A 27,902-nucleotide genomic window follows, 5' to 3' on the forward strand; every position below is an offset into this window, starting at 1 on the left:
TCGCTAAAACACATTTAACAAAATGGGAGCCAACGCAATTTTCAATGTCACTTTCATTGCAGAGCAGAAGTGTGTTAACACATTCGCATTGCCCTCAGTCATTCTCACATACATTTTACAGAACGATTAACACAGACCTCAAAGAAAAACAACAAAGTTAACTGGATAACTGCACAAAACAAAAGGAAAACATTTGCCAACAGCTTGTAGAGTACACTGTCACAGTTATAAATACAGAAACAGGTAATAAGGGGAACTAACATTGTATAAACCTGATTAACAAGAATATAAACGTAGCTACTGAGATTCACTCTGAAACATTCAGACAATGGATTCTATCAGCAACACTATAATCATGTGTTAACCAAGACTACACCTACTACACCTGCAACAAGGCTACCAATCTACTGCACACCCTCATCTATCAAAAAATCACCTGAGATCATAAGAAATGTTTGTTTCTGCTTTTTGTTTTTTATTTATACTCAATAAACATGCTGAGAATAGTGGAAAGCAGCACTGTCCAAATGATGATGATGTCAGTACAGGGATGTGTGAACGAGTTATACAGTGACAGACTGACCTATTGAGGTTTTTTTTTAAATGTGAAATCAATGCTGCAGTGTGTTGACTTAGATTTCGGGTTTGATCCTATTTCCACCTTCTGTTATGGACATATCAGGAGTGACCACCTGGTTTATAATTGTTTGTGAAGTTCAGTTCAGACTGGTATGAATGGTGAGGCCTTCTGTTTGAGTCCCTCTGACGCAGTCTGTCTCTCTAGTGACATGCTCAGGCCGAAAGTTCAGCATCGTTTTGGACAACGTTGCCCTGCAACGCTCTCATTTCAGGAGTTTAAAAATAAAAAAAAAGAGCAAATATATTTGTTTCTAAAACTGTTCACTTCTGCAGACAGAACAGTAGACATACAGCACTAATGAAGGCTGAAACCTGTGAAACTCAAACCTGTATTTGGGCTTATTGGTTGTAGTTTAATAAGTGATTTAAGGAATTTACTCTCCTGACTGTTAGTTGTGCTGTATAATGGGAAAGTTTGCTTTAGTGTGGTGCGTTTAGTGTTTTGTGGAGGTTCAGTCTGCAGAGAAAAATGATTCTACCGCTAGCAAATCTCTGTTTAGCAGCTGTTTTGAGAATTCCATTTCTGAATGGACAAACATGTTCAAGCAACAGAGAAAAAGGGTAACCGAATTAATTAAATTGAGTTTTGTTTAAAAAAGGCTAAACAGCAAACAAGGTAATAACGGGACAATAATGGGAAGAGGTCATTTAGGAAGCCTTCAAAGGTTCAAAATTATATACTTTTTTTTAAAATAAAAGAGTTTAATGTTGTACATAAACATTGTTAAAGTTTCAAAACATATCATTGCCTCCTCAGTCCATGTAGTGCCATGTATGGAACACGATCTGCAAATTTTGAATTGAATTTTGAATTTAATTATCCTACAGCAGTTTAGCTCCGCCTATTCACGCTAAAGTTACAAGGAATTATAAGGAGTCCTGACTGCTTTTTGAATGATGCACAACACATTTGAATGCCATACATATTACCACACAAATGACAAAAACGCGCACTATATGGTGAAAAAAGGAGGTGTATATGAAAGAAGGCGTGTCCATCAGGCGTATCTTACTGCAAGACAATTTTAAATATGCATTAGCATCATTAATTTTTACTAATTCATCAAGAAGGTAAATATTATTTGATGATTATTTTCCTTACTTCACCATAACAGCCCTAGATTTGACAGCTGTCTCTTATCATTTGTGGTTCAAATGCAGGAGAGAGAATGTGTTTAACAAGTGATTTATTTATATTTCCCATGTGAAGTCATGATCAGAAGAGACACACATATGACCAAAACCACACAGAGCAGCTGTACAAATATAAAGAAGCTGTACTTGCTGTACACATGATGCTAATAAGCTTAGAAATAACTAACTGGAATTAGGCATTCAGGTCGATACATGCTCATCTAGGCACTGTAGTTCATTACAGGAACACTAAATATATAAACTCATTTAAACTCAAAGACATTCAATCAATCAATGTAGTGCAATTTGACTTTTATACCAATAATGGCAAGGCAGTGAACATGTACTCTATTTATGAGTGACATCAGAGTAGTTCAGGCCCACTGAAGGGTCAGTCCGGAGTGGAAGATTGGAGCTTCTGTCTTGTATTCTTAGTCTCGGTAGGTCACCCTAGACTGAACTCACCTGGACTGAAGACCACATGATTCTCTACTCATTCAAATCTCCATTTCATTCATGTTTTTATGGACATGTGTACATAAACGTATGCAAATGTTTGTATAGGCGTGTGTATATTTGTACACTGTAATATCTTAGTCTGAAGTGGATATTGTATTGTGACATGTATTGTATTATATATGTATTATATATTACATTGTACACTTTATTAGGAACACCGTTCTAATACTCCCATTTACTCCCAGAACAACCTGAATTCTTCAGAGCGTGTGTTTAACAACATTCTCTATGTGTTCCTTAGGTATTCTAGTCCATGTAGATATGACAGTGGTGGACGAAGTACACAAATCATGTACTTGAGTTAAAGTAGAGATACCCAAGGTAAAATATTACTCCAGTAAGAGTAGAAGTCCTTACTCTAGACCTCAACTTGAGTAAAACTACAAAAGTATTTGCCTTCTAAAGTACTTGAGTATCAAAAGTAAAAGTACTAAAAGAGTAATTATGGCTCTGATGTCCTGTTATCATTTTTATAACAAGACTCGCTTCATGAACTCATTTTAGGTGAAAATCCTCCAGTGTCTCTCTTGGTAAACCAGTCTTAAATGTCATTCTGAGATCTGACACTGATCTCTATTAAAATGATGTGATTGTGAGACACAAAACACTGAAGGCAAACAGTTTCCATCAGGTAGAACTGAGTCCCTCTGAAACAACTTCTTACAGTTTCAGTTTAAGATTACTTTATAAATTAGTTACAAGCTGAAATAAAAACTGGCTTTAAACTCAGGATCACAAATGAGTTTTCCTTTACTGTATTGATCTGTAGGGTCTCTGTTCATAAACATAAACTAACCCAAACTAATTAACTATGAAATGAAAAAGTTTGTATGAATTCAGAAAAAAAGAAACATGCCAGTCTCGACTGCATATGTGTACATATTTCTATATTGTGGTCTATTTACACAAAGTTAGGTTAGTTCCATAGTTTATGTGACGTATGTGCTCCCAAATTTTTACGCTGCTGCACTGACGTTGAACTGTGTGCTTGCCCTGGGTCGGTATGACCAACAGGTCAAAACAAGCTCAAAACAAAGTGACCGCTGTGCCCGGATTGGTGTTCTTGCTTTGCGCTTCTTTTGTTTTAACATGTTATGTTTTCATACACACAGAAACAAAAAGGAACGACAGATTTCTCAAAATGTAGTGGAGTAAAAAGTCAGATATTTGACTTATGGAGTGAAAGTAAAAAATCGCCTGAAATGGAAAAACTTCAGTAAAGTACAGATACACAAAAAAACTACTTAAGTACATAAACTAATTACATTTACTTAGTTACTGTCCACCACTGAGATATGATTGCATTACACATTTGCTGCAGATTTGCCAGCTGTGCATTTGTGCTGGGAATCTTACATTATAACACAAATAAGGTGCTCCAATGGATTTATATCTGGTGACTGAGGCAACTGCAGTCACTGAACCAGCAGTCATGTTCATGGAACCAGTTTGAGACGACTTTAGCATGTTAGATGCAACCATTAGAAGGATGGATTGTGGCCATTAAGTGATGCACATAGATGGCAGGAATACTCAGGCAAGCTGTAGCATTCAAACAATTGTAGTTTGGTTTCAGGGACCCAATGAGTGCCAAGAAAACATTTACAACACCATTACACCACCTACCCCAGCCTGAACTGTTGACCCAGGTTGGGCCCATGGATTCATGCTCTTTACACTAAATCCAGACTCTTAATATCTGTATGTCAAAAAATCTAATTTTATCAGACCAGTTGCACTTTTCCAATCTTTAACTGTCTAGTTTGGGTGAGTCTGTGCCCCCTGCAGCCTCAGATTCCTGTTCTTGGATGACAGGACTGGAGATGCTTCAAGGTTCAATGTGTTCTGTGGCCAGAGATGCTTTTCTGATCACTGCTGTTGTATAGAGTGGTTACTGTAGTCTACAAGTTACTGTAGTCTTCCTATCATGCAAGTCTGCTTCTTTGACCTCGCTCATCAACAAGACATTCCCACCCACAGAACTGCTGCTCTCTGGGTGTTTTTGCTCTTCACACCTTTTTGTGTGAACTCTGTGGATTGTAGACAGATCAGCAGTTTCCGAAAGCTTCAAACTGCCCTGAACGGAGCCAATGACCATATCACATCCAAAGATCACATTTTTTCTCCATTCTAATGCTTGATATGAACATCGACTGATGCTTTTGAGCCATGTGCGCATGATTTTATGAATTGCACTGCTGCCACATGACAGGTTGGCAGATTGGATAATTGCATGACTAAGCAGGTGTTTCTAACAAAGTGCATTATATCCATTGTTTGCATTGTTTGCTAAGCTACACTTTACCTCAGTGCTTACTAGCTATTTATACATTATTTACTATATAGTATCATTGCCAACATACTGTACAACCACAATAACATGGATATGCATTTACACATTTCTATAGTTTTCTAATAACCTTAATTGCCATATGTAAATGAGCAAATTGAAGGCAAAAGATCTTAACTAATATACTAACATACTGTGGAACTGTAAGCTTTGTAGAGCAGCATCCCAGGAGCTCTGCATGGAGCTGCTTGAGAGAATGCCATGAGCAGCAATTCCAAACTCTGTTCCTAAAAAAAACGTTCCTTTTTGATTTCAAGAACCACTGACACGCCCACTCAACTCAGAAAGGGCTGATTACTTGGATCAAATGTGTTGGGAGAATGAAAAGGTGCTGGACTATGGAAGGCAAATCCCGCCAAAAAGGAAATGAAAATGAAAACAATAAAATGTAAATGCAAACCTCTTTTTGCCATTTCTTTCTCCAAACATCTCAGCAAATATCCTGCCAAAATTGAAAATGAAATGAAATGCCTACATTTGCAATTTCATTTTTCAAATGAGCACGAGCCGTTTGTGACAAAAATAAAAATTTATTTGAAAACAGCTATTTGTCATTTCATTTTAGTCGTTATTCTGGTTTTTCACAGCCAAATCTAAAATGAAAACACTAACAGACAAAAGAAAACACAAACTTCACTTTGGCTTTGGCTTTTCTTCATAAAATGCAGAATACGTGTCAAAACTAAAATCAAAATGCAAAGTTTACTTTCTTATTTATTTTTCATAGCGATCGGCTGCAAATCTGACAAAATTAAAATGAAAATGCAAAATGAATAAATCAACAGCAAAGTGACAGTTCGTGATTCCGTTTTCGGTGCTGACGGGCTTTAACTGTCAGAATGAAAAAGAAAATGAAAACGAGCATCAGCGCCACCTGCTGGAGATTCACTTTTCATTTTCCACTTTTCTTTTTCTTTTTCTAACTGACCAACATGCAAATATATGTTAATTAGCACTAGGCGGGGCTACGTGGTACATTTTAGGACATCCTCAGCCGTCCGCGTCAGAAACGCCATCAGTCCTCAAGATAAAAGACTTCGAGTCTCCAGAAAAAACACCGTCATGACTCAGAAACTGAACATCAGACCAAACGGCCTCAGAGAAAATGTATCAGTCCAAACACAAGCCTGGTCGAGCACAGACTGGTTCATATGGCTTAGTAAACTATGGTATATCTCGATATAAAGGACATTTTCACAGTTTTTTCTGAGGCCGTTTGGTCTGATACCTTTTCTCTGGGGCGGTTTGGTCACCAGATCTGAGACATGACGTGTTTTTCCTCGGACAGTTGGGACTGTCCTAAAATTTTTGATTTTAGTTTTGACATTTCATTTTCAATTTTGGCAGTATATTTGCTCAGATGTTTGGAAAAAGAAATAGCAAAAAGAGGTTTGCATTTACATTTTATTGCTTTCATTTTCATTTCCTTTTTGGCAGGATTTGCCTCCCATACTGGATGGAGCCTATCCCAGCAGTCTTTGGGCGGAAGGCAGGATACACCCTGGGCAGGTCACCAGTCCATCGCAGGGCAGACAGACAGACACAGACAGTCACTCACACCTAGGGGCAATTTAGCACGTCCAATTGGCCTGACTGCATGTCTTTGGACTGGGGGAGGAAACTGGAGAACCAGGAGGAAACCCACGCAGACACAGGGAGAACATGCACACAGAGAGGATCATGATTACCTGGCCGGGGAATCGAACCTAGGCCCTCCTTGCTGTGAGGCGACAGCGCTAACCACCACGCCACCGTGCCGCCAGAACTAAGATAATGTCACATATTTTGTAGATTTTCTGTTTCTGGTCTGAGTGTATTGACCACATGGCTTGTTAAACAAAAGTAAGTTGATGACGATGTTTAAAAGTGAATGAACAGAACAGAACGAACCGTGTTTTTCTCCAAGTCCAAATGTTTCATTTGTTCAGAGTGTGTGAAAAGAAAGGCCTTTCTTATTGTTTATTTTTATTTAATTAGCTTAATCTTTTTTCTTTTTTTTTACCTTTGCCCTGTGATGGACTGGTGACCTATTCAGGGTGTTCCCCCTCTTGACCTCTTGACCGCTGGTACATGCTCCAGCACTCCCCCACAACCCAGAAGGAAAAGCAACTCAGATAATGTGTGAAAACTAGAGGAATTTTGTCTTCTGTGAACAACTATTTTTAAAAAATATTAGTTCATGTTTTCACTACTTTTACAATGAATAGGCAATGGCCATATCATTTTAACATGCTCATTTGATAATAAAACTATCTTAAAGACAAAAACAATTCAGCAAATTATGTTTGATGTGTCTTATTTTATTAGTTGGCTGGAGTAAAAACAAATGGTTAAGCATTGAAAGATAACTACTGTTGCCATTCACTTATGTTAGTTAACTGGACATTTGTCAGCATGAAATTTGATTTCAAGTTTTACTTGAATGGCTGTGCCCTACAGAAACAGCCTGGAGTACATCATTTCATCTCATGCTGAAAATAGCAAATATAAAGAAGAGCCCATCTCCAGACTTTTAACTGGAGTGGTATTTAGCCATCTTCATCCCTGTGACCAGAAGTTTGCTGGTTCGATCCCCAGTGCCGGCAGTCCATGACTGAGGTGTCCTTGAGCAAGACACCTAACCCCCAGTTGCTCCCCGGGTGTCGTGGGTAGGGCTTGCCCACCGCTCTGGGCGAGTGTGCTCACTGCCCCCTAGTGTGTGTGTAGTCACTAGTGTGTATGTCGTGTTTCACTTCACGGATGGGTTAAATGCGGAGGTGGAATTTCCTCGGTTGTGGGATTAAAAAAGTATCACTTACTTAAATCATTCATACATTGTCTGCGAACTGATTTGAGAATGTATCGGAAACTGTTAATTGATTTGAAACAGTGTCAGTCGAATGACTCCAGTGTCACGCATGGATCATGTTCTTCTTCCTGAAAATCTAACCTGATCTGTTTGCTAAGCAAACAATCTTCTGTTGTCTTGCCAGGATGCATATTCATAACACCTTATCCCCTGCACACACACACACCTTGTTTTGCAAAGAGCGTGCTCCTACTTTTTTGGCTAAGACTACAAGAGGGTGCATCCGTATTTTGAGCAGAAGCAAAGCCAGCTGGAAGAATTTTCCACACAACTTGACATCCTTCAGGTATTTAATTTATGCACTGAAACTGTTCATAGAAGTTACAGGAGTTCACTCACAGTGGAGTGGAATCTATACCAATGAATCACAACCGAATCACTTTCAAAGATTCATATTCCTACATGGGTTTCAACACAAGTTGATTATGATTAAAGTTTTACAGGTATATTTACAGATGTACATTTTCGAGTAAAACACCGGTTGACTGAACAATAATACGATATCAAGGGACATTTGGATGTTAAATAACAAACAAATTTTATGCACTGTAAACAACATTTAAATTATAAAGGGCCTAACTTAACCTCTTGAACCCTACTTTTATTATTTAGTTAGAAACCTCAAGACTTTATCAAGAAACTAATTCTTTAGCAACTACTATCAATTGTCAAGTAACTACAACAAAAATCTGTAAATGATGTTTTGAGAGGAATCAAAGTGGAAACACATTTTTGGGTTTGTAAGGATATAAAGAAATTCCACCAAAACATTTAAGATAATTCAATAGTTCAGGTGAAGATAAAGTAATTCAGGGTGGTTTGATGTGAATTTGTTCTCAGTGGTGGTGATAGGAACCAGACGTCTGATGAGTTTTAATGCTACAAACTGTTTCATAGAGAATGATTAAATTGAATGGTTAAGGCAAATACATTTTTTTCAGATTTACCACTGTGTTAGTATCATCAACATTACATATAAAAACTTAGAAGGCACATGTAGACACCACAACCCTAGTTACTAACAGCACCACCGTAGAGTTGGTAAGTTTCTCTACAATGCACCATTTCTTATCAAACTATTCTGAATCGTAATCTGAGTGACTGAATAATGCAGAAATAATAAAAGTGGAGTTTCCCTGTAATTCACCTGGCTTGAGGACAACGCACTTGTGTGAAGGAAAGCAATAAAATGATATTTTAAGGGAGTTTCAATGAAGTTAAGTTAATGTTTCCTCAATGAACAACAAAATTCATCTGCATTTCAAATGTCCTTTCATTAAAGTTTAGCAAAAAAACACCTTAGATCATCTTCTCCTTTCACATAAAGTGCAGCACTGTCCGTAAGCAGGCCGCCACACACACCTGCCGGCAAATGTGAGCATGTCGAAGCAGCTGAAGGCAGTGATAGCCAGGAAAACCTCATTGACTATCTGAAGGTTGCTCCAGTGCTTGCTCACGTAATATATCCTGAACACATTGTAGGGCACAAAGCAAAGAAACATGATCAACACGAAGCACAGGCTTTTAATCTGAGCCCAAAACTCCTGATGAGCGAACGAGGCCCGGCCATATTTTCCGTAAACTCGCCACAGGATCCACAGCTGGATGCAGGCTAAAACAATCCAGGCCAGCAGCACCACAGCACTGATGATGTAGTTCAGGATTTGAACGCTGACGCTTTGGAGAGCATCACCAAAGTCAAAGCACACTTCGTTACTTATGCTTCCATTTGGTACAGATCCATAAGTGATGAGGCTGGCAGGCAGAGCGCTGCCCAGGATGATGGCCCACAAGCTCACGCTGGCGATGACTGCATGCAGAGCGCGATAAAACTCCAACCGGTGGCCCCACTCGAAGTAGGCCAGGTACCGTGCTGCCAGGAGAACGATGTAGAAGATGAAGCTGAGGTACATGTGGGCATGGATCATCGCGCTGACCATCTTGCAGAAGTCGCGGCCCAGGGCCCAGTGGTTGCTGATGTAGTAGTAGATGCGGAAGGGTACGGTCAGGAGGAAGAGCAGGTGCACAACCAGCAGGTTGATCATGGACACGGTGGTGATGGACAGCATGTTGGACTTCAGGACGGTGCTCATGAAGCCGGCGCCTATGCTGCCCCCAAGGAAGATGAGCGTGTAGAGGAACACGAGACTCATCCTGTATTCGATTGGGAGCATGGAGGTTGGGGTTGTGACGTTGGATGCTTCAGCCATGGTCTTGAAAGAAAACAGATATCAAACAGGTTTATGTGAATTTTCCACTGTGCATAATGGTTCTTGTCCTGGATATGTGGTTATGAAAGGAACCTTCACATTATATGTTCAAAAAGGTTTTACAGAATCACAAAAGTTATTTACAAAGAAGGAAATTCTTGAACTTTGTCAGGAAAGAGCTATTTGATTAAATAACAAATAACCAACCGCAGACCATTGTTCTTGTGGACCATTGTTCTTGCAGTTCTTCTCAAAACAGTGCTAAAAGAAAAACAGACTCATGGGAAACAGTTTATAACTGTGTAAGCAAACACATGAGGTCTTCACAAACTAATTGTAATTCTAACTTTAGACTTATGCCTGAAAGGTCACATTTTCTGGGCAGACAGTCAATCAGAAGCTGTCAAAATCCCAGTAGCTTGCTTATGTTGAAAAAAAGGTGTTTTAACTTCAAAAATTGGAAAAACTTTAAACAGTCAGTTCACAGAACGTCAATTGCTAATCTTTAATAAACTTTTAAAGTTAAATCAACATGTGGATGGAGCATTTGAGACTACAAAAATAGTTATTTAAAAAATTCATTTTAATTTTAAGAGTGTAAAACTTGTAGTGTTCAAAATGATGTTGTACCACTGCATGAATAAAAACACTTCCTGCCCTTTGGTTATTATTCTATCATGAATGAGTGTTTTAATGTACACACATATTTTAAGCATAAAATTGTAATTAACCAAATTTCTTGAAAGTGGGTACAGTTATTATTAATCCAGACAAAACGGCCACTGATACAAGGTTCATCTTTTGGCATCAGGAAAAAAGCAGAAAACATGTATTTCACAGAAGAAATAACTATATATATATATATATATATATATATATTTGTTGTATACATATATGTATATATATGTGTATATATACATATATTGTACATTTTCAGTATTTAGTGCGTCCATCCTTTGCCTTTATTACTGCTTGCATTCTTTTTGAGAGACTTGCATTCTTTGTTTTCCAAACAAATCTGCAGGGATGTTTTTCCACACTTCTTAGAAGCTGGGTGCATTTTCTGCTCCTCATTCAAGTAATGCCAGTTACACAATTAGACTTATCAGTTCATTAAACCTTCCTCCACATTTCAGTCCAGTTCTGACGAAATGTTACAAATGTTCCCTTTTTTGTGTATTTCCTATTTTTTTGTAATGTCTTCCTGACAGCTACACATCCTCAGAAATATCTGCTTTAGCCATTTCAGATGAGAAAGAGAAATAGACAAAGGCAGCTAAGGTGAGATGAATAGTTGACTGTATGAATGTTCAAGTGCATTCGAAGGAGAACAGAATGTCCTTGAGAGCTTTGGGAATTGCTCGTCTTCAGAGGACACAACTGTGATTTGTTGATTTTAACATTGCAAGCATGGCAGTTGGAGACTGTATCTTATCAGTTGATGCATAACTTGTGTTAGTCGTCCTCTAACCCTTTATCAATGGCCAGTTTCTGACCACAGAGCCACTCATGGCTAGCTATTTTTGAGTGGTAGGCATCTCTCAATCCAGCAGCTTCACTGATGTGTGCAGAAACTCCAGCAACACCACTCCAGCAACACCACCAAAATACTCCAGCATCACACCCAGTGGCATAAAACTACAATGCCAGTGTGTCTGCTGTGTTAAGAATGATCCACCATCCAAGTAATATCTGAAGAACAGCAGTCATGTGGTCAGAAAGTGATTTGAGATAGAGGCTAATTGTGCAGTAACAGATGGTCTGCTGAGGCAGAGGCTGAGGTAAATTATAAACAATAACAGGTCTACAGTCTATAATTGTACACCTATACAACGGCGCTATAAGGGAGGTGGAGCTCACAAAGTGGACAGTGGGTGCATCTGAAAATAGTACCTTGAACCGACTTAGTATATGATGGACAGAAAAAATAATATATAAGATGGTAGAGAATACAAACCATATTATCATTTAGATGCTGCATCGGAATGTGTCCGCAAACACTTCCATCAGACCTTCTTTGGGTTGCGAAATGAAATCTGAAAACATCTTCTCTTCAGATTATCTAGTCTGGAATTATCTGATCTGTGTAAAAGTATTATGCCTTATGTAATATGGTATATTATGTAATAACACACAGACTTTTGTCTCGGCTGAAGCCAAATGGCCTTCTGCCCTCTTCAAAACAAGATTTCCAAAAGTGTTCCTTGGCGTGATGCTGTTGAATAACTGCCTTTTGTTCCTTTCAAAGAATAGCTCACTGAACAGCTATTAGTGTAAATGTGAGGTGTGAGAGTAAAGAACCCTTTTTAAAATGTAAAGAACTTCCACACATGGTAAATGATCTACACATGTATTAGGTTTTTCCCTACATTCTTAACCCTTCTGTGATGTTCATGTGGTCTGGTGGACCCACCACATTATTTGTTTTCAAATCAATACAGCCATAACAATTTATATAAAAATACCACATGTTTAAAATATCACAAGTGGTCAGGGTAGGGTTCTCCTTCAGCAGGTGTGGCCAGTCAGCAGCCTTTCCATGTTGTCCACACATTTACTAATGCAGATACAACCACAAACAGCAAGCCATGTAGGAGGAGAGCAGAGTGAAGGGACACCGCACTACACCACATGTATAATAAAATGTGAGGGTGAACAATGTAATGTCACTGAAAATGTGTTATTTTATATGTTCGTCACAGAAAATGAGCAAAGACCAAAGAATCTGAGGTTGAAATAATAATAAATCACATCATTTTTGTCTTTTGATCAACGTTGAAAATGGGTCGACGCAAGGGTTAAATAGGAACGTGCCAAAGAGCTCTTTGCAAGAAGCCATAGGAGAACCACTCAACCTTTTAATGGATGGTTTTCAGAGAAACGTTTCTGTAAATGAGATGTGAGTGTGAGGAACTTTTAGTTTCAAGGACCTCCACATAATACAAAGGCGCTAGGAAGCCTTTTACAAGGTTTAAATCAATTTTTAATTTGGTCCTACAAAGTGTGGTTCTTTAATAGCACAACTCAAAGAACCCTTTTGGCACCTGTGGAGTGTAGAACCATATGTCCTAGCCAAGGACCTCTTAAGGACCTTCAAATCTCAGCTTAAAACCCATCTATTCACACTTGCATACTCCTGATTCCTCATCTTCACTTTTCTCTGTTTGTCTTGTTTCTCGTCTGGTTGAAAGTATTTGAATGTATGTTGATTTGTTTATCTGTTTATTTGTTTTTTGTTTTTTATCCTCTTTTATACTCTACCATTCTTCTTTTAACCGTTGTAAGGTGTCCTTGAGTGCTTTGAAAGGCCCCATTACTAAATAAAATGTATTATTATTATTATTATTATTATTAAGGATCTTTAGTTTTTGATACAACTTAGACAAACAGGTGCTAAAACAATTAAGTCGTGAAAGCAATGTTTGTGTTAGAAAGTCGTGTGCTTTGTGTTGTTCTCGGTGTTATCATACCTTCCCAATTGTCCAGTCCATCTACCATTTGTAGTTCTGCATTTACAAACTGTAGACCATCCTGTTCTCACCGGTCAGGACCACGACAGAGTAGGTACTATTTGGGTGGGGGATCATTCTCAGCACTGCAGTGACACTGACGTGGTGGTGCGTTGGTGTGTGTTGTGCTGGTACGAGTGGATCAGACACAGCAGGAGTTTTTAAACACTTTGTCCACTCACTGTCCACTCTGCCTTTGTTGATCGACCTCAGAAGTCAGAGACAGTAGCTCATCTGTCGCTGCACAGTTTGTGTTGGTCATTTTCTAGTCCTTCATCGGTGCTCACAGGATGCTGCCTACAGTCCAGTCTCGGTCCAGCAGTGACACTGAGGTGTTTAAAAACTCCAGCAGCACTGCTGTGTCTGATCTACTCAGACTAGCGCAACACACACTAACACACCACCACTGCCTCAGTGTTACTGGAGTGCTGAGAATGATCCACCGCCCAAATAGTACCTGCACCGTCCATTTAAAGAGAGCTAATAAAGTATGCAGAGAAACAGATAAACTACAGTCCGTAATTGTATAAACTACAAAGTGCATCTATACAGTAAATGGAGCTGATAAAATGGACAGAGTGTAGAAACAAGGAGGTGTAGTTATGAAGTGGCTAGTTGGTGTATTTGGCTGTTTCTTTTGAGTTTGAAAAATGAAAATGGGAAAAGTTGAGAGCATGTCAGAAAAAAAAAGGTCAAAGCAGAAGTTGCAAAAGACTTCCCTCCTCAGCCTGGAGCAATACACCTTGATCTTTACAACACAGGGAGATGTTCAAAAACGGTTCTCTGCAAAAATACATAATGACTAATGATATTAATTTTGTACTGCCTGGAATTAAATGTCAGTATGAAACATTGGATGTATTTCTGTCTATATGTCAGCATTGGTATCTCCATTTCTGTCCTGTTTCAAGCAAGCAGTACATGATCTGGTGATGAAACTCCTGCTTTGTTTAATGAACAGAATGTCAACATACAAGCTGATGGAGAAGCCTACACTTGATACAAGAGCTAAAAAAAGACTCAAAGTGAAACCAAGTTAAACAGATACTCACCAGTTCAGTGCTGAAATACTCTAAAATGAAATCACTCTGAATCCTTCATCAAATGCTGGTGTATAACTGCTCCAACACAGGCCTGTTTATAGATATGAATGGCTTAAGAAGAAACCGTGAATGTAAAATTCAGTCACTGCTGAGCTCTCTGAGCCATCCTAACCTCAGCCAGCCCACAGAGGCTTGAGGAAGTGTTGACAGCAATGCTGCAATGTGGATTAAAGATTGACAAAACCACTCAACGGGGTTTGTGATTTACTGGCCTTCATTGGCCTTCAGAGAACATTTGTTCTTTTCAATAGCAAATCAATACGGAGTGTATTGTTAGAAAAACATGAACATTATAAAAGCTGGATTAAAATAAAAAATATCTGTCTACATACTGTCGTAAACAAATTCTCTCGCTTTCCTTTTCTCCCTCTCTTTCTTTCTAACTATCTCTCTGTCTCTTTCTTTCCTGCTCTCTCTTCTTTCTCTCTCTCATTTTCTTCTTCTCTCTCTCACACACACACACTTGCATTCTGTCTGTCTCTTTCTATTTCTAACTTTTCCCCATTTTCTCACTTTTCCGTCTTTCGCACTCTTTCTCTCTCTTCTCCCTTTACTGTTTTCATGCTCTCTCTGTCGCTCTCTCACACACACACACACACACACACACACACACACACACACACACACACACACACACACACACACACACCTTTCTTTCTTTCTGACTTTCTATCTATCTTTTTCTCTTTTCCCCTTTCTCTTTCTTTTTCTCTCTATGAGTATGAACAGGTGGTGGAGAACGCTGGTGTTGTCTGAGCAGCTCAGGCTCTTGACTGTATGACACAGTTACAGTAAAGATAATACAGCTCTACTCACAGATAAACGATAAGGCCGGACTTGGGAATTCTCTCCGCACTGGACTTTACTCTTTACGCACTAAGCACATTTTCAAGCATGGTCGAATTTCAAGAAACAATAAACATGCGTGGTACGAGGCAGAAGGAAGGACCCCGAGTGCCAAGCAGAAGTTGAGAAACATGCACTGCTACAGTTTCCTCTGACGCAAACCTCTGTTTAGCATAGAGTGTGAGTCAGAACGATGTAGGAAGACGTATAGCGTTGGACATTTACTCTGTCATGCGTGGCCTTTACAGCATCTGTGTTTGGCAATATGACTCTGTGAAATCAGGATGTGATAGACAGATGCAGCCTGGACTTCTTACAGCCCAATGGTGTTGGTAGAGTAGCCTCTTCTCTGGTTTCTGTGGAGTAATGACTTCAGTAAAAAATTAATGCACTTTTCTAAAAAAAAAAAAAAAACTTCAGTAGAAGCACAAAAGTAGCAGATCCAAATGAAACTACATCTCCAGTGGAAATGATAGTATGTGTTAAATTAAATCTAGTGGAAATCATATAATGTGTGGAAGAAGATTTTGCTACATTCGGTTGTGCTTCGGCCCCCTTCCCTGAGCAGATGAACCTGATGATTGCCAGTGCATTCCAAGAGAGCTCATAACTTGGTGTACCATACTGTCATCAGTCATCACTGCGTTTGAGACCCAAATATCGTCCCAGATCTTCTTTTTGGGCCTGTGTGCTTGCCGTTAAATTGTAAAGTTGTATTATGTGGTCTGAAAAACTCCTATGAATCTGACTTGACACTCATGACGTTTAAATTACTGTCTGAGACTTTCCATAGTGCAGCTTTAAGTACTAATTTACAGAACTGCAGTGGAAAATAATTAGTACAGTGGTCACTACTGTTACAAATACACCACATTTGTACTCAGTCCACACTACTACGATGAGTAGACGTATCTGAAAATTTTGGGTTCAAACTTTACTTCAGTATGTGTAACTTAACAAATGTGATGACTTCCCACCTCAACATGTGGGCTGATTTATGTAATAAGATGACTGACAGATAGCAGGCCAAAGAAAGTGTAACGTTATAACCAAAACCAAACCAACCAGAGGCAAAAATGCAGTCAAATAGGTTAACAAAAGGGTCAAGATACATGCTGGGCAATCACAGAAAAAAACAAAAAACAAAAAAAAGAGTAGCAATACATTGAAAAGAGTGATGTGAGCAAAAAGTCTTTATAGGAGTTTGGGAAAGGAACAACAGGTGGGATAATCAACATTCAGGTGAAGCTGATCTCTGAAGCAGATTGTGGTTGGTGTAGTGTCACATGCTCAGTAGGTATAGTGTAGTGGGTGACACCTCTGCCTTCTATGCTGTAGACTGGGGCTCAATCCCCACCCTACACTGAAAAGTCTTTGGGCAAGACTCCTAACACCTTTACCTAACCTTCGCCTACCTGTGTAAAAATGATCAAATTGTAAGTCGCTCTGGATAAGATAAATGCTGTAAATGTAAACATGATCTCCAGGCAGATTTTGGGAGTTGGAGTCCATAGTATTCGTTTGTAGTACTGCAGCACCAGAGGGTGGCAAGAATGAAAGATCATCAGTGTAGTGGTAGGCCTTGTTTAAGTGCAAAGTTTGACCACTAGGTGGAGGCACAAATAAATATCAACTGAACAGTTTACACCCAAGCGGACAAGTCAATGTACTTTCATAAACTGGTAGCACCTATTAACTCAGCTACCAAAGGCTCAGTGGCCTTAAAACACTGATCTATCTTTCATTAATTGCCACTTGGATCGAATTGAACAAACAGCCATGTACAATCAGATCAGCTTCTGGTGATTTTCTGAGTAAAAAGCATGTCTCCACCTAGCATAACTTAATGGCTAAGACAAGAAATGATCTTTGAAGAGAGCACAAAGCTGAATTTGGCTTGAGTATCTGAATTCAACACAAAGGGAAACCTTTCAGACCTTCAGTACTAAGAATAAAAGGAGCTTTGTTGGAGGCAGTGAGGGTCACATGACTATATGATTATGGCATTATACTTTCCCTTAACCCCCTCAACCCTAGGCCTACTCTTGTTATTCATCTTAAAATATGAAAATAATGAGTATAAAAAAAGGAATAATGAAGACTAATAATTTGGTGGTTTTCATGATGTTTTAGATAATTGCTGTTAAATGTGTAAGTTATATAGTTATGAGAGTGAGACACTAAAGTGTTTAGAGTTTAAGGGGTTGGCCACATGCACAATACATACATTCTTAGCAAAATGGGTTCTATATAGTATCAAAACAGGTCCTCTGACTTCTTTTAATAAGAATATGCCCCTTTTGGTGCTTTAAAGCTTCTGCAAAGAACCACATACAACAGCTTCTCCATCATTCAAATGTTTTTTTTAAGTTGTTATGGCTCCATCTACAACCACTGGAGTTACTGAAGAACCCTTTAAAGAACCGCTTTTAGGATGTGCCTGTTTTATTGTAAACTCTTAAAAAACATGTTTCTTCATGGGTTCTTTAGTAAAGGGAATAGTTCTGCTCTATATAGAAACATCTGCTTGCTTAAATGATTCCATGGACAGTGAAATGGTTCTTCAGATTGATGGAGAATGTGTTACATATAGTTCCATACAGCACCTAAATGTGTTCTTCAATTATTACAATATCAAGCTTGTAAAAATACAAGAATCCCTTTTGGTGCCATTTTAAAAAAAAGTTCTATATAGAACCATATACAACACATTCTCCATCGATCTGAAGAACCATCTTTTAAAAGAGGGTATGTTAAGCTCCTGATTTGTAAAACCAGTCAAATATAACAAGCAATGTGTATTTGAGAAATTAAGTGATAGAAAGTTCTAAAATATCTTTCTCAGATAGTCTTTTGCGGACTCACCATCAGCCTGATCCTCACTTTCAGAAGGCTCTTCTATTCTAGTCTAGTCTGTTTCTGAATCTGAATCAACTGCAACGAATCAATTCACTCAATTCTTTAATTATATTTCAAAACAAGGACTTCTGTAATGACAAAATATTGGTTGTGGTTGTGGAGCTCTCTTTCCTTCCAAAGAATGCAATTTATTTTCATTTATCCACAGTACCAGTCAATTTATATACAGTGCCAGTCAAAAGTTTGAACACACCTAGTCACAGATGTTTTCCTTTCTCTACGATTTTTTCACCTTTAAAGTGGTAATGGTGAAAATTGTACAGCTATGAAATAACATCTGTAGGATTGTGAAGTGGCCTAAAACATGTAAAATGAATTATATCTTTCAGATTTGTTTTACTTTTCTAGGTATTAAACATTAACCTTGATGCTGCTATGCACATTGATGTTGTTTGGTGTTGCCAAATTATTGACTGCTACTGTACATTGGCCCATAGAAGCAGTCAGGCATTTTAACCATTTAATCAGAACTTTAGGTTATTTAGGTTTCTTTATAAATTATTTAAGAAATGATATTTGTTTCAGAGTAAAAGTTCTAGCACAAGATCATCCTGATGGTAGACTGAATCCAGCTACACTGAGTACTGCAAAGCACAGAGGTGGAAACCTCTAAGTCAGAGAGGCTCTTACAGTGGTGTCGATGAGCTTCTGTGCATTGATGGGATCATGAACTCTGAAGTGTACAAAGACATCATGGATGCAAACCTGCAGAAGTCTGCAGAAACACAATAACCATATGAAACACGTCGGTCCCCTTTAGAACATCTAAATACTTCTGGGGCCACTGTAGGCCTGCATTTGAATTTTACATGCAATCTGCTTCCCATACGGATGGAGGGTGAAGCTGTTAGAAGGATCTATTGAATATCCTGTTTATTTGACCTCATTGAATGCGCGGGCACGCAGGCCGTTTCCAGAAGGCACACTAGCTTAATGAACTGTGGGCCGGTGGTTTGTACCCTCCCTCGCCGATTAGCAGTGGATTAGTCGATCACTAATCCAGCCCGACACATAGCAGCTGATGCTGGAGACTTCATAAGCATTTTCTATCGACAGATTGACCATTGCACAATGGGAAAAGCCATGTTGTGAAAAGCTGTGGATTATTCTGTGGTGAGAGGAACATGGCCAACATTTACACTCTCAGGTAAACTTATATGGAAATACTCTTTCTCCTATGTAGGGGAAAATAGGGGGAAACGCCCCCCTTAAGAACAATGATCATTTGCTGTAAAGCTAAACCAGATCTGATCTGTGCCTGAGTTTTGCAAGAACAGGATGATGAAGCATAAACCTGCACACAGTTAGGGGAAATAGCAGGTATAGCAGACAGTTTTGTTTTTATAGCATATAAAGGAAAATATTGTAAAGGGGGCATCTTGCTTCACCACCCCACTGCTGGGGGTCAGAAGCACGCCTGCTAAATCTTGCATGAATCTTGCCATTTTTTTACGATTACTATAGCTAACATGATGCTAACTAGTCAGTGAAAATCCAATGAACAACTTTGTGCCTTCATGATGAAAATCAAATGAAATAACATATTTGTAGCAATATGGTCAAAAGGCACTTTGGTGGGACTTCTTATCCCAGAGGTCTAACTTCACATTTTTCTTGTCTAAATTGTGATTGTACAATCATATTGGTATCTTTTATATTTTTTACTAATTTTTTTTTTAAGAAAAAAACATCGGTCAAATGATTTTAGAGTTATGAGAGTGAGAAACTAAAATGTTGTGAGTTTAAAGGTGCAGCCTGTTGTACAATGCATATAAATTCTCAGCACAAAGGGTTCTATATAGTACCAAAAATCATTCTCCAGTATTTTTTCTTGAGAAAGTAACAATAACAGAGCATTTTTTGGTGCATTAAAAGCTTCTTCAAAAATCCATATACAACTTCTTCTTCACCATAGAGCAGAGCCATACAGCCACACAGCAGTATTTAGAGTTAAATGATATTTCAAAGCGATATTGTTGCACATCTGAAGAACGTTTACGCAGGGCTGAACTACTGTGCTGCATTGGACTTCATTGATATTACTGCATCTTTAACCTTATAGAAATAAGATTTGTGTTTATATGTAATGCTAATCCAGGTACATGTAGGCCCAATTCCTACATGATATAAATGTTTATGCATCAGCATCAGCAGACACGTATGTGAAGAATATCAGATGTCAGCCCATAATTACCATATTGGTGCATCCCTACTCTGAATGTGACAGTATTGCCAACAGAGATCACTGACCTACTTTGAATGTTACGAATGGATCAGACATGTGAAATGTGTGAGATTTGCCATATTCTATTACATTAGATGACACTAGCGCACCCACTGAAGCACCAATGGCTTTCAATAGTTACTATAGTTCAATAGTTCAATAGGACGTTACTAGCTTGGATTTAGTGTAGGCCTGTCACTATTGATTATGTTAATAACCAAGCAATCTACCCACCATTTTGACAATAATTGAGTACTCAGAGCTTTAAAAAAAAGGTCAAACCAAAAAAGCCTTAAAAAGACTATGAATATAAATATAGTCAAACATTAAAAAATTTTAAAAATAGATAAAAGTTTTAAAAAAAATAATAATAAGTTGCTGTGACCACCAGGTCCTGTGCCACATAGCAGAAAATTTTAAAATATCCATTATCAGTTTTCAAACTGCTAACTAATCACTGCTTATTTATTAAGCATGTGCATTTTAATTGAGTAATTGAGTTCATCGACTGATCATGACACTTCTAATTTAGTCCATAACTCGGACACCCAAAAACTTGTCAACCTGCAATTTCATCATCACTCATTTATCTCTCATCAGGGCTTTCCTCTTTGGTGAGTGGTCTTCCGATGTAAGGCTTGATGGCAAAACCGTCATTATTACAGGTGCCAATACTGGAATTGGCAAAGAAACCACCAGAGACTTAGCGAAAAGAGGTAAGCGTTCATTCATTTATGAGCAGCACTCATTCATTCACTGTGTACTGGCCTGCGAAAGTGTTTACAATGCAAATAAAGTACGTATATGATGCCGTATTGTCTGTTTACTGCACAGTAATCAAAAGTCATCTAAGCAAGACATGCAGAGGGAAGAAGGTCTTTATATGTTAACACAGGTTGCTTAACAATGACTGTTACATGATGGCTAGTCAGGGTTTGTAGTGCTGTCTCATAGGGGCCAGGATCATCATGGCGTGCAGAGACATCTCTAAAGCTGAAGCAGCCCAGAAAGAAATCACTGAGGAGTCTGGCAACCAGAACATCGTCATCAGGAAACTGGATCTGGCTGACACCAAATCAATCAGAGAATTTGCTGAGCTAGTCAACAGAGGCAAGTGCAGACTCCAAATAATGTCTCACAGTTTTTCATTTTAAAGTAAGCATCTTTTGGAAAGTGTGATAGAAATAAGATGCATTACTATTATTATGAATAGCAGTATATATTTTGCTGTATGTGATTTTTCCAGTAGAATTTCCAGTTTAATTGGTTGAATTCTCAAATGGTGATCATATGCAAAGGTTTGCTTACCACTTGGTTAAAATTCATGTCTTCTTGATTGTTTAAGGGAAAATAATGTAAACATCCTTTACAGAGGACAAAATGAAATATACCACTGTCTGCCCATTTTTGTGCTAAATTTCTATTTATTTGCTGAGTTTAACACCTTGGAAAAAACGGAACACAAAATATAAAATGTGCCAAACTGTTTTATTTTTCTTTAATCTATTCATTTCAGTAATTATGCATTAAAATGTGCAGAAGTGGGCTCTCTGTAGAGGATGTGTAACTTCAACAAAAACAAAAATCAACAAAACATGGAATCTCACTGGGGCGCCCAAACTTTTGCATATGACTGTACATACTACACTTCACAGGTTTTCAGGTTTTCAAGGCTTCTGTTCAGTTTGGAATAGTTTAGAGGTGTGGATCCGTATTTTCTAAGCAGTAATATCTTGAACAAAGTAGATTTCAAGTATTTTTGAAACAAAAGGAAATTATTATAGGCCAAATAATATTTTGTAACTTTCTATTTATAATCATTTCTTGTCAGGTTGTCTGCTTTATTTCACCACTTTTGAAATGCAAGGCATACTGGATGTTCATTTTATTATTTTTATAATTATATTATAGTATAATATTACATTTTCAGTTCATTGCTTTGAATACATCTAACATTTCTTACATTTTTAATACAGCTTTCTATTTTCCTGATCATTTGTCCTGGGCTGTCATATTAGAACCATTTAATACATTTACTGGCAACTACTTTTTAAATATTAAATGATTATATTATATTACATTATATATTACACGCGTGCACATTTAGAATGTTATTCAGTTTAGATGATGTAGTCTTTGGTCTTGCAACACTTTACAGAGATTGTAACACATTATTAGTACATAATGTGTTTTATGATACATATGACAAAAATAATGACCTTTTTTTGTATTCAGAAGAGAAAGAACTACATATTCTCATTAATAACGCTGGGATCATGATGTGCCCCTATACTAAGACTGTGGATGGCTTTGAGATGCAGTTTGGAGTCAATCATTTGGGTAAAAGTGTTTTTTTTTCTTCTTTTCCTAAGGCAGACATCTCTTAACCATTATCCACAAATAAATGTGCTTGCTTTATGGTCTAACATGGTACATTGTTCTACTGAGGCAAATTAATTTCAGTATAAATGATACAGCTGAATCAGTGGTAATCAGTGACTATCGGTACAATCTTTAAATGATTAGAACTAATACGATGTATTATAAAGTTATTAATCATTCGGTTTAATTTGAGACGTATGAAGGTTGGTCAGAGGCGGCACTCTTGAGTGTCGCTCTTATTGGGCAATCTAGTGCTGAATAACAGGAGTGAGTCTGTATACTTAGTTAAATATATAATGGGACCTTGATTTGTGTCTGATAGTGCCAACCCTGACTACATATTAGGTCACTTCTTGCTCACCTTCCTGCTGATTGATCTGCTGAAGAAGTCTGCTCCGTCCAGGATCATCACCCTCTCCTCCATGGCCCATAGCTGGGGCACCATAAAGCTGGATGACATCAACAGTGAGAGGAGTTACCACAGCAGGAGGGTGTATGGGCAGAGTAAACTGGCCAACATCCTCTGCACTCGCTCCCTGGCCAAAAGACTTGCAGGTAAGCAACAACATTGTCTAATGATGCTCTTAATACTGAAATCATCACATGCTTTCTCCACAAGACTATTAGTCCCAAAACGGGGAAATTTTCACCTCCGCATTTAACCCATCTCTGAAGTGAAACACCACATACACTCTAGTGAGCACACACACACTAGGGGTAGTGAGCACACTTGCCTGGAGCGGTGGGCAGCCCAATCCGCAGCGCCCGGGGAGCAGTTGGGGGTTAGGTGTCTTGCTCAAGGACACCTCAGTCATGTGCTGTTGGCTCTGGGGCTCGAACCGGCGACCTTCCGGTCACAAGGCTGGATCCCTAACCTCCAAAGCCTGTTTTTACTGCACCGCCATTAGCTGCACGGCATTCATCACATAAATGTCTATGACACAGGATATAGGATAGGATACAGGATACCATCTTTTATTAATTGTCAATCACTATTTTTAGAATTACCACTTTGTAAAGCTAGATAATAATAATATTTGCCAATATTATTAGCTAGCTTGACTTCAGCATCTTCAAATCACCATAAACAATAATAATAATAATTACATACATAAACACATTCAGTAATTGTTCAAGTAAATGCAGTTACCTTATTTGAACAGTCCAACTATACAGAGCTCTTATTATGATAGCACTGGTGTTGGAGACACTATGCTATGAAATCATCATATAGCGCTGGAAAAGGAGCAGTAGCGGATAAATCTGTGTTCTCCATGGTTTCTTTTGATAATACATTTCATAATTTTATCCTGCTGTATCTTCTGCTACACCATTCATTAATTCATGAGGGCAAATTTAGCCAGCTGTCCAGCTAGGTCTACATTATAACTATACACTGTTATTAGCATAATAACACGTCTGTCAGACTCTAAAGTGCACACATGCAAATGCCCACATTTACTTAGAATCGTGTTTAATGATAAGAAAAACATACATTTTTCTCTTGAGAGTGAAAAATACAAGCAAAAACTATTTGCTCTATAGCTGCTAGCCTACATGCTAATAGAGTTAGCATTGTAGCTCCGGAGTTAGCCGGCGTTATCTTGGCGAGCTCTTTACAAAGAGATAGAATACAAATGCCTAGTTACCCAGAATCATGTAGAGTCAAGCAAAATGTACATTGTCTCTAGAGAGTGAAAGTATGAAGAAAAACAGGATGTTCTCTTAATATTATTCCACGTTCTGGCACACGTTTTGTTCTTGTGCTAGTGCTTGGTGACTGGAACTGTTGAGGAAAGCTAAATATGTGCTAAACAAGGCTAAACTAATCTATACAGCAAGATACAGGAAAGCTCCAAACTGGTTAGACACAGCTTAAAATCAAACTTAAATTGCAAGTCATTTTAGGTCATTATTATTGTAAGTCCCATGATATGTTTTAACTAATGTATACAGTATTTATTTTACAGTAAAATACTGGTTTGGTATTTTACAGGGACATACTGTAAAAGACTGGGTATTTAGAGCGGCGCATTGTTTTACACTAACAAACCAGACAACACAGTTTATAGTAATTTTGCTGACAGAAAAGGTGTTTACAATAAATAATTTTTAGTAAATAATGTGATTTATTTAGTATGTTAACTGTTGTAAATTTCATATACAGTAAAACACTGTAAAATATTTAGCATGAATACACAGTGCTTACTGGCAACTCTGCTGTTATATGGTAAGCGGCTTAGAAAATGGATGGATGGATGGATGTTTTACATTGAGGGTGACATCTAGTGGTGTACAGGAGAGGTCTGCACTTCCGCTGGGTTTCCGCTTGACCTGTGGGACCACAACATTTTGGAGTGTGGTTCATGTGAGAGCCTGACAAATGATTCAGATTTTCTGCGGGAGCATTTAGGAGCAGGATGAAATCTTGTGGGAGCGGGTGGGAATGGGATAGAAAAAACATTGCTGCACAGACCTCTAGGATATAGTGCCATGTGCTCATCTTGGGCAATGCTTGTGCATGAGCAATTCAATAATGTTTATCAGACAGTCAGTCAGTCAATCAGTATGTCAGTGACACAGTAATAGGCAGACTTACAGGGCCTAAAGGGTTCTTTGGTGCGATGCCATAAAAGAACCTTTTTGCTTCCCTAAAGAATTTTTAAAAGCTTTTAAAGTTAATGTAAGGATTCTGCACCAATTAAAGGTTTTAACATGAAAACATGTTAGTTTGTTGAATCTGTCCTACATTGTTCAATAACCTGCTGATTTTATAATCTGAACATAAGATACAAAAAGAGTTTCAATCATGTTACTGATCTAGCTAATAAGATAACAGAAGTAAGGCAGAAGCACGTGTTGGAACTTTGTGAGAGACAAGCTACGTGTAAAGCTCAGGTTGTTCTTTTAGATCTTTTAGATAAACTATACTCTTTTTCTCCCATGTGAAACTTGCTATCAAATGCCCATAATGAAGACAAATAGATACAAACATACTTTTGTTCCATCAGCTACTGGATTACTTAATGCATAATGGGTCTCTCTGTGTGGACTGTGTTGTATTGTCTAATTATTGCTTACTGTAATTACTGTAGAAATTACTGTAGTAATATAATTTCTGTTTACTGTAATTACTGTATAAATGTTTTCTGCTGTAAAGTATTGCCGTCTGGGCATCATAATAATTCAAACGTGAACTCGAACTTGAACTACCATAGTGTTCTTCTGTGTATTTATAGACACGGGTGTGACAGTATACGCTGTCCACCCAGGAATCGTTCGCACTGAACTGAAGAGACACATGAACCTGGGACTCCTCTTCTTGTGGAAAGTGGTCAGGCCTTTCACGAAGACCACAGTACAAGGAGCTCAGACTTCAGTGTATTGTGCTGTGGAGCCGACGCTGCAGTCAGAGAGCGGCGGATATTACAGGTGCTAGTATCTTCATTACAGGAATGGTTTACTTACAAATGCCATTGACCAAATTTCCCCCTTATCCCAAATGTAGTCAATGAGCCAAGACATGTTTGGTGTCTGAAGTTTGCTTTTTTAGTTTTGCACTGCAGGTCCAATACTAATGTAACTAATAGAAGCCTTTACCAGAGCAATTTAAGGGCAGCCCAGCCACTTCTTATTTCTCCTATTATATCAAACACGTGACTGCAAAACACCAGAGGGCATCTGCGAGTGAGTCTTAAATGAATAGGGGTGAAAGAAGCTAAGCAGCTTGAAAAGAAAGTTAAAATTTTCTAACCACTTGTCCAGGACCTTCCTTTAACTTTAGAAAGCAGAAGGATGTATTTCACTAAAAAAGCAAAGCAAACTCACCTGTATGTTTCCATTTTTCTACAGTTTTGGGCTGTAGTACACTAGCATTAACTGGTTGGCATAACTGCTACTGAATGCTGATTGGTTAGCATTACAGCTATTGATTGGTCAGCAGAACTACTACTGAGTGCTGTTTGGTTAGCATTACAGCTACTGAGTGCTGACTGGTTGGCATTACTACTACTGCGTGCTGATTGGATGGTATAACTGCTACTGTGTGCAGTTTGGTTAGCATTACAGCTACTGAGTGCTGATTGGTTGGCGAGTGGAGCAACTCAAAAAGCATTAAAAGAAACTTAGTTTAAACTAAGATTCGGCTCAAATGCTCCATATTAACCCATTCAATTTAAGCCCGTCTAGTCATATTACTGAGTGGCAATTCTCCTCCTTACAATTTCTCTGCCTTATTTATCTTTACGTCATTAATTAGCATGTCTAAATCATCAAACCCTCTCCCCAAGCTATGTCAAGTTGTTAAGTAATGTCAGAAACACCTTTTGTGGTTTCTGATACTGTATGACATACTACTGCTTGTAAAATGAACACTTTATAGCTAAACCAACAAGAATCTCACCTTCAAAGCTCCAGTGCAAAACTACAGAATCAGACTTCACACACCAAACCTGTCTTGACAAATCAACTGCATTTGGAATACTGGAATAACCACTTTAAATCCACACATAATGGCTAACTGTATCCAGATGTTTTTCTAAATCTCGTTGGTATAACTCGTAATCATTAGTATGTTTCTAATCATTTCCTCTTTATTCATTATAGTAACTGTGGACCTTCTAGCTGCACCAGAGCTGCTAGAGATGATGAAATGGCACAGAAGTTGTGGGAGCTCAGTTGCCAGATGCTCGGGATTACCTGGGATTGAATGCAGAACATTTAGATATAGATTTAATTACCAGTCTAATATAGGGTAGCCTGAGTTTCGCAAACTTTGTAGTTGTTTCTCAAGCTCATTTGATTGATTTCTAAACATTTTATTTTAATTATGGGACTGAACTACTATAGTATCCTGCAATTGTTCAGTTGTGCCAACTGTATCTTGTTTATAAATATGAATGCTTTTATAATGCACTAATAAATGCAACGTTTCTTATGCCTGACTTCTAATATCATGGATTTTACTCAAGTGCTTATCTAACGAGACTATAGGCTGGTACTATCTGTGTATAGCACTGTGCAAAAGTTAGAGACCACCTTTTCGTATTTGCAGCCAAAACAGCCATAAGTTATTCATTTTTCACCAGAAAGTACAATATTAACTCTTTAGCTATTTAATTTGTTCACACAATGGATCTGAAAGTATGTGCCGCTGTCAAGAAGCTGTTATGGAGATTAAGATGAATATTTGCACTGAAACTGGACATGTGAGATGTAGA

The 27,902-nt window shown here is 38.2% G+C and overlaps 2 protein-coding genes across 8 annotated transcripts; one reads left to right on the forward strand and one right to left on the reverse strand.

Annotated features, from left to right (window-relative positions):
- Window positions 1-7,762: 7,762 nt before the first annotated feature.
- On the reverse strand, window positions 7,763-15,233 carry LOC108440653 (probable G-protein coupled receptor 141). Of its 6 annotated transcripts, none has more exons than XM_037544702.1 (3): window positions 15,129-15,233; window positions 9,915-9,961; window positions 7,763-9,703 (listed from the first exon to the last, which is right to left on the reverse strand). In XM_037544702.1, the coding sequence occupies exons 2-3, from the start codon at window positions 9,915-9,917 to the stop codon at window positions 8,795-8,797; spliced, it is 912 nt and encodes a 303-aa protein (XP_037400599.1). In that variant the 5' UTR covers window positions 9,918-9,961; window positions 15,129-15,233; the 3' UTR covers window positions 7,763-8,794. The 6 variants fall into 6 exon arrangements, with proteins under 6 accessions (XP_037400599.1, XP_017575137.1, XP_017575133.1 ...); XM_017719648.2 differs by having other exon boundaries at window positions 9,908-9,961; XM_017719644.2 differs by lacking the exon at window positions 15,129-15,233 and adding an exon at window positions 14,262-14,829.
- A 3,873-nt stretch (window positions 15,234-19,106) lies between these two features.
- Window positions 19,107-27,612, forward strand: si:dkey-94e7.2 (uncharacterized protein LOC100141353 homolog). Of its 2 annotated transcripts, XM_017719671.1 has the most exons (7): window positions 19,107-19,224; window positions 20,902-21,017; window positions 21,256-21,411; window positions 22,537-22,641; window positions 23,029-23,238; window positions 25,923-26,115; window positions 27,289-27,612. In XM_017719671.1, exons 1-7 carry the CDS (start codon window positions 19,202-19,204, stop codon window positions 27,389-27,391), a joined length of 906 nt encoding a protein of 301 aa, XP_017575160.1. In that variant the 5' UTR covers window positions 19,107-19,201; the 3' UTR covers window positions 27,392-27,612. The 2 variants fall into 2 exon arrangements, with proteins under 2 accessions (XP_017575160.1, XP_017575161.1); XM_017719672.1 differs by lacking the exon at window positions 19,107-19,224 and having other exon boundaries at window positions 20,933-21,017; window positions 21,243-21,411.
- The last annotated feature ends 290 nt before the right edge of the window (window positions 27,613-27,902 follow it).

Source organism: Pygocentrus nattereri, chromosome 2 (genome assembly GCF_015220715.1).
Source record: "Pygocentrus nattereri isolate fPygNat1 chromosome 2, fPygNat1.pri, whole genome shotgun sequence".
Lineage (NCBI taxonomy): Eukaryota > Metazoa > Chordata > Actinopteri > Characiformes > Serrasalmidae > Pygocentrus > Pygocentrus nattereri.